The 7,493-nt window shown below is 41.7% G+C and overlaps 1 protein-coding gene across 1 annotated transcript in view; it reads left to right on the forward strand.

The window, feature by feature from the left end:
- The window catches only part of QRSL1 (glutaminyl-tRNA amidotransferase subunit QRSL1), a 40,237-nt gene that overhangs the window by 17,258 nt on the left and 15,486 nt on the right, over positions 1-7,493 (forward strand). The window contains exons 2-5 of the mRNA XM_004696232.2: positions 2,097-2,256; positions 2,812-2,910; positions 3,665-3,761; positions 4,793-4,969. Of these exons, the coding sequence (XP_004696289.1) occupies positions 2,097-2,256; positions 2,812-2,910; positions 3,665-3,761; positions 4,793-4,969 (533 nt within the window). The remainder of the gene's footprint in view (positions 1-2,096; positions 2,257-2,811; positions 2,911-3,664; positions 3,762-4,792; positions 4,970-7,493) is intronic.

Genomic DNA, 7,493 nt, shown 5'->3' on the forward strand with positions numbered 1-7,493 from the left:
GATTCACAGTATCCAAATAAGTACACCATGGCCTTTTATTTCTCCCCAGGCCCTGTGTCCAGGGTCCACATGTAACACAAACCTTTTACTTGATTACCTCTTTGCCAAACCTAGCTGCCCCTCTGCGTTCTTAAATCACGTCCCACAGCCTCCTCCTGGCAGTTGCCTCTCCCCCATTTGTCCATTAGCATTGGGGGTCCTCTCAATGGCTCCTACCCACTGCTTTTCTCATTTAAAAGTCTCAACCTTAAGATTGCCTTGGCTCTGGTGAGTTATTCAACACAGAACACATCATTTGCAGAAATTTTCCTTTCACCATACAAGCCCCTGTTGCTTGATGCATGTGAAACATGTACATGAGGAAATGCACAGTCCACCTGGAAAACAAACAGCGTATACATACCACGCTTCCAGGAGCATAGGTGCGCAAACAGTGAAGCGTGCGTGTCCTGAAACCCCAAAGCCACACTCACTGCCGTGGAATCCTGAGTCAGAGCATACTCTGACCCTGGAGGACAGTAGAACGGCCCTGTGGGTTTCCTAGACTAACTCTGTATGGGAGTTAAAAGCCTCCTCGTTCTCCCATGGAGCAGCTGGTGGATTGGAACCACTGACCTGATGGTTAGCCACTCAACACAGAACCTACTGTGCTACCAGGGCTGCTGACATGGGTCATGAATCACCTCTGACATTTACAATATGTGTGACTTTGAACAATTACTTGACCTCTTTGAACCTCTCCTGTAGGTGAGGAATACTGAGTTTGGGTTGTTTCTATAAGGATTAAATGAAATTATAACCACATATAAAATAACAGGGCCGGTCTCTTGGTTAAATATTAAGACTTTTCCCAACTCCCTTGCCCCTGAACTTCCACCTTGGCCACCTCTCTTCACCTACTTTCCAAAGCTTGAGTATCGTCTTTGACTTTTTGTTGCTCACTCTTCCTATCTCATTTTTCACCCCCAGTTACCATCAAGCTAGTTAGGACTCGTGCCTACCCAGTCTGTGTCAAAGAAGAATTGTGTTCCATAATATTTTCTAATGGCTGGGTTTTGGGTTTTTTTAGACGTCTAGGTCTGTTTCCATGGGAGAAAGACAGAGCTTTGACTCCCGTAGACAGTTACAGCCTTGGAAACTCACAGGGGCGGTTCTACCCTGACCTGAAAGGTCACTGGGAGCTGGAATCGACTGGGTGGTAGTGAGTTCAGCTTTGATACAAAGGAAACCCCATCGCCATGGAGCCCATTCTGACAAGGAGGGATCTGAGGTGAATCTTTACAGGAGCAGCGGCCTCAGCCTCCTCAAAGCTCTGCCTTACTTCATCCTTCACCCTTTTTCACTTCGGGCTTCCCGCACTATCAATACACAATCTCCGGTCACTGGTATCCAGTTTATTTTAATACTTTCTGTACTAGACTTAATACATCAGTGACAAGCTACAGAAACGTTTATGTTGGTCATAGAAACATTTCTCCCATTTGGAGGTGGATGATGCTTAAGTTCGACAATAGGTTTGTGGTCGCATTTAGAGCCATTAAGCCCCAAGGTGCCTTTCCCAGCTCATTTTCCCACTCCACTGGGGATTGCCTGTGTTCAGCTAAACTGCCTACCATACATCATCTCCCCTAACCCATCCTTTACCAGTGCTGGGCTCCTACTTTGACTGGTATGACTAACCTAAACTAGGGCTTTTGCTTGTACAAGCATGGCTTAGAAAGAATGCTGTTCAACTAGGGAGAGGAAAGAAAAGAACTGAAGTAACCAGGGCATGGAGTGGATTCTGACGCACACTCTCTCCATGTGTCCCAGGGCCCAGCTGCTCCACAGGGTTGTTTGCGCTACACTCTTTATAGAGAAGTAGATGCCAGGCTTCTCTTCCATGGTGTCAGTGGGTGGGTTCAAACTGTTGGTGCCCCCTCAAATGATCAATGCATTTCCCTTCAGTTCCATCTGGTCAGTCTAGAGTGGATAGGTGCTCTTGATTTTGAACCCAAGCCTCACTTCACAGTGCACCACTTGGTCTGCACCCCTCAGTGGAATACGGGGGACGGCTGCAGCCATAGTAAAGGGGTTTTGACTTGTGTGTCCCATAGGTTTCTGCAGGGCTGAAGCAAGGCCACATTACTCCAACTGAGCTCTGTCAAAAATGCCTCTCTCTGATCAAGAAGACCAAGTTCCTAAATGCTTACATAACTGTGACAGAAGAGGTGGCCCTCAAGCAAGCTGAAGAATCTGACAAGAGATATGCGAAAGGTAAATTCATTTTAATTATACTTAATTGTTCTTCCTCCAGAGAGAGTTTAATTGCATGTAGCATTCTCCACTTGGCAAGTGAAGCTTTTAACATAAAATCCACTCTTATTTAGCGAATTTGCCCCAGGTAGAGTCAAAATGAGACCAATAGATATCTGTTTAACCATAACAATGTCTAAGAGGCACCCTGATAGCTTAGCAGGCCATGCATTAGACTGCTAACCTCAAGGTCAACAGTTTGAAACCACCAGCTGCTCCTCGGGAGAAAGATGAGACTTTCTACTCCGGTAAAAAGCTACAGCCTCAGAGGCCCACAGGGTCAGTTCTCCCCTGCCCTATAGGATTGCTGTGAGTTGGAATTGACTCGATGCCAGTAAATTTGTTTTGAGTACCAACTTGATTTCCCAAGGCCCATTTTTGCCACATTTAGTAGGTATTATAATGCCTACATTGTGGTCTTTATAGACTAGTGTAACAATAATATATATTTGTATAATAAAAATAATAAATTTTATATTAATATGGTATTAATAGTCTTATGACTTATTAACACAGGTCAGTCACTTGGGGATTTAGACGGGATTCCCGTTGCTGTAAAAGACAACTTCAGCACATCTGGTATTGAGACAACATGTGCATCAAACATGCTAAGAGGTAAAAGATAACGGAATTGCGTTTGAGTTCTTTTGAGTCGGTTAAAAGGAAATGCGAAGGACTGAAGCAGGAAGACCATCTCAGACTGGCAGTCGTCTCCACGGAAACACGGGATAGAACGTGATCCTTGTTCACGTCCCGCTCTTTGTCCGAGGCAGATGAGCTCAGTGAATGGGTCCTACTCCGGAAGTTGGAGAAGCATGTTTATCCAGACGTTTGTATCCTAGGAGGGAGCACCTTGAAAAGGGGTTCTCTGGAGTACTGCACACGGAAAGTACTCCTCCGTGAGGAGTGTGTCCCAGGGTCATCTGTTGGGTGAACTTCTGTTCATTGGTTTGGAATCTACACCAGAGCTTCCCAATAGATTTTTAGTAGAGAATGAAAATGTATTTCTACCAATAGCAATTGCTTTGTACAGAAAGAGTCTAGTACAGTGAACAGAATAAAAATTTACTACTAGTTTCAAGTGACTTAGCCATACCAGTAACTGTTTAGTACTAACTATTAAAGTCAGTGCTTTTCAACTGTAAAAATGGTGAATGTACAAACTGTCATTTGGGGAAAAAGCAGACATATCTTTGGGGAGAAAGCATAGTAGTAGCTAGCAATCGAGAAAAACTAACTCTTGAACGAAAGGACAGCTTACTGAAATGAAGAAAAATTAATAGATGCAGGAAATCGTGTTTGTTCTCGGCCTGTGCTTCACATGCTCACTGCTTCTTTCTCATAATAAAAAGAGCGGAACACCTTTCAGGTTATGTGCCACCCTATAACGCGACTGTCGTTCAGAAGTTGTTGGATCAGGGAGCTCTGCTGATGGGAAAAACAAATTTAGATGAGTTTGCTATGGGGTAAGTAAAATTGAAATTTTCTTCTTTTATACTGGGGAGACTTCAAAAAGCTCATGGGAAAATTCCATTATTTTTTAATTCCACTTTTCCACAAACTTTCTAAAGCTTACTGAACTTTGAGAAAGTAAATGCATGTTCGTTCAGGCCACCCCCTTGCAGTACTTCTGTCACAGCAGCAGTAGGAAACTAAGACAGTACTGTTCTGTATAGAGGTGATGAGATCAGACATCCTTGCCCAGAAATAGCAGCTTAATAGGTGCTGGTTAATGAGTGATTTAACAAATAACAACAAAAAATGGAGGCTAAAGAGACATGACAACTAATGTAATATAACACTAGATTTGATCCTGTTCTGGAAGGGGCAGTATTTCAAAGGACATTATTGGATTAGCTGACAAAATTGGATTATGGGCAATAGATTATATTCTATTAATATTAACTTTATCAGGATTGGTAACAATACTGTGACTGTGTAGGAGATAATCCTTCTCCTGAGGAAGTGCATACTAAATACATGCTAGAGTATTCAGGGATGAATGGATATGCGAATATAACTTGCTCTAACGTGGCTTGAGGGGGGAAAGGTTCTTATAAATATAGAAACACAAACACCGCATGCAAATAATAAAGCAAATAAGATCATTATTAATGTGTATTCTGTGCTTTTCATGTTATCTGTATTTTTACACCTTATCTATGAGATTAAAATTATTTCAAAATTTATATGGTACAAGAAGACTTACACCTTGTAATTTAAGAAGTAAATCATCAGTACCTGAAATGGATGAGTTGTGATGCGGTTATCTTTTGTTAGTAGACTCGTTTTCTACTTTCTACCACATCCCATCCTCTGCCTGCTCAGCCCTCTAACAGAAGCTGCACCCAAATAGGCTTCCTGCTTCTCCAGTTCAAGCTGCGGTGCAGTATTCAAAGCTCAATGAGTATCAGAAGCAAATGATATACTCAGGAAACGAAAATTGGACATAAAATTAAAGTTTTACTAAGGTATCTCTCTCATTTCTTTATCTCAGATCGGGAAGTACAGATGGTGTATTTGGACCAGTTAAAAACCCTTGGAGTTATTCAAAGCAATATAGAGAAAAGAGGAAGCAGAAACCACAGGGTGAAAATGAAGATTCTGATTGGCTAATAACTGGAGGAAGCTCAGGCGGTAGTGCGGCTGCCGTATCGGCATTCACGTGCTTTGCGTAAGATGCCTTTTCTATTTATTTGTATGTGTTTTTATTGTTGTTGTTAGGTGCCATGAAGTTGGTTCACACACATAGCAACTCTGTGTACAGCAGAACGAACCCCCACCCGATCTCCAGCAGTGCTCTGCTTCCATTTGCTACATTTTCTTTCTTTTTTCTTCTTTTTTATTAGGTTTTCAGTATCTGACAGTGTTTCGATGCTGCCCGTAGGGTTTTCAGTGGCTAATTCCTCCGAAGTGGACAGCCTTTTCCTTCTTTCTAGTCTGTTCTCACTCTGGATGATCTGCTGAAACGTGTTCCCTTTGCATGGTCCCGCTGCTATTGGAAATCCCAGGGGCATGGCTTTCAGCCCCACAGCAACACACACACCACCACAGTGTGACAAAATGACAGACATGTGGTGGATTATTTTTCTTTTTTTAAACCAACCCAATAGTTAAAATGCAAAATCCAACCATAGAGTAGTTATTACTTTGCTATTTTATTTAAGAAACTATTGCGTTTTTAAGAGTCATGGTGGTATAGTGGTTACATGTTGGGCTGTTAACCTCAAGGCCGGTAGTTCAACACCACCAGCCACTCCGTGGGAGAAAGTTGAGGCTTTCTATACCCAGAAAGAGTCGCAGTCTGGGAAAGCCACAGGAGCAGCTCCACCCTGTCCTGCAGGGGCGCTGTGAGTTGAAATCAATTCCATGGCAGTGGGGGGTGGGGTGGGGTGGCGGGATTTGGTTTGGTTTTATTGAGCTGTTTGTGCTCCATGCATATCAAAATTATACCTTACAAATATACCTTACTGTACAGTGCCCTGGGTGTGCATTCAACTCTGATTTAAAGTGACATTTGATCTCTTTCTCTATACCATGTACTTCTTTCTCTATATAAATGTGAGCGTATGCATCTTGCAGAATAGACGTTGTTGGTGCTAGGTGATGTTAAATCAGTTTTGACAAATAGCGACCCTGTGTATAACAGAAGAAACACTGCCCCTACCTGCACCATCCTCACCATCAGTTTTTTTTATACATTTGAGCCCATGGTTGCAGCCAGCATGTCAGTCCTTCTCATTGAGGGTCTTACTCGTTCCTTTTTTAAAAATTCTTACCCCCAGACTGGACTCAAAAACCCAAACTCACCGCCGTCAAGTCAGTGCTGACTCATAGTGACCCTCTGTGCTTTTCCAAGACTGTAACTGTTTATGAGAGTAGAAAGCCCAGTCCCACAGAGCTGCTGGTGGTTCCGAACTGCTGACCATGCGGCTCGCAGCCCAACGCCTAACTACTATACCACCAGGACAGAATGGACGAGTTAACATAAGTAAGCTTCATTGAGTTTTATTTTTGTAATAATTTATTTACTATGTATAGTCCTGAATACCAAATATTTAGGGGCTAACATATCTGGACTCTCCTTGAGCATTGCTGCATTAACTACAGTATTATTAATGGTTTCCTCTTCAGATCTGACTTTTGTTAAAAAAAAATAAAGAGAAGAGAAACTATTTCCAATATATATCAATAGGATATTTAAAATACTGCTTTCTCAGCCCATCAGTGAATGCATTCTTTTTTCTAGCTGATCTATTTGTCATACTTTTATTTTGAAAGAATCCACCAATCTCTACTTAGTCTCATTTGCTTACCACCTAAAGAAGAATAAAGTAATATGGCTGTTATGATATCTAATTCATTGGTCTCAGTTAGTGTATCTATTTTATCTCCTCTTAGTTATCTATCAACTAAGCTCCTTTACAGGCATTGCAGTCAATGAATTATTTACTTATTTTTTTGGAGCTGTACAGTTTGGGTTTTATTTTTTATTTTCAAGTTTCTTGAAATCTTGTTAACAAGTTAAAAACCCTTTCATTTGATCTCTGGAATTTTGTGGCATTGCATTAATATTAATGAGCGTTCTGACAAGTTAGGACTGCAGGATGAGGTACTTTTTTTCTGTCCTCATCACCTCATTTCGTGTTCCTCTTTCTGCATGTGCTTTGAGAAGATGGCATTTTGACACTTCATTCCTATGGAAATGTAGGTTTTCCTTTATTACACAGGCACCAGTGAATCCTAATGAGAAAAATGCATCCCTTTAGACATGGTGAAAGCCACAGTCTGATTTTGTATCTGAAATGACTCGTAGGCAAAGGCATGTTATTTGCATTTCCCGGGGAGCACAACTGCCATGTTATTGGTAGGGGCTCATCGAAGTGAGCGCTCCGTTTAATTACGGGCAGGAGAGGCACAAGCCAAAAGGTCCTTTCCCACTGAATATATCCCAGACTCAGAGTTGGTCTTCTGAATTCTTTGCCTGATAATCATTTTAAAACCAGGAAGAGTTCTGGAACAGTATGCAGCCACTAAAACGAATGAGATCGAGTGCTATGTAGTGGCCAGGAAAGAAACCCATGATTCCTTGTTAAGTGAAAAACAAGTAGCGGAACAGTATGTGTGTATGTATATATGTATGTGTGTTTGTATATATGTATGTATGTGTGTGTGTATATGTATGTGTGTATGTATAT

The sequence above is a fragment of the Echinops telfairi genome, unplaced genomic scaffold (assembly GCF_000313985.2).
Source record: "Echinops telfairi isolate 266 unplaced genomic scaffold, ASM31398v2 ScPeMD7_3533;HRSCAF=4204_0, whole genome shotgun sequence".
In the NCBI taxonomy this organism is placed as follows: Eukaryota; Metazoa; Chordata; class Mammalia; order Afrosoricida; family Tenrecidae; genus Echinops; species Echinops telfairi.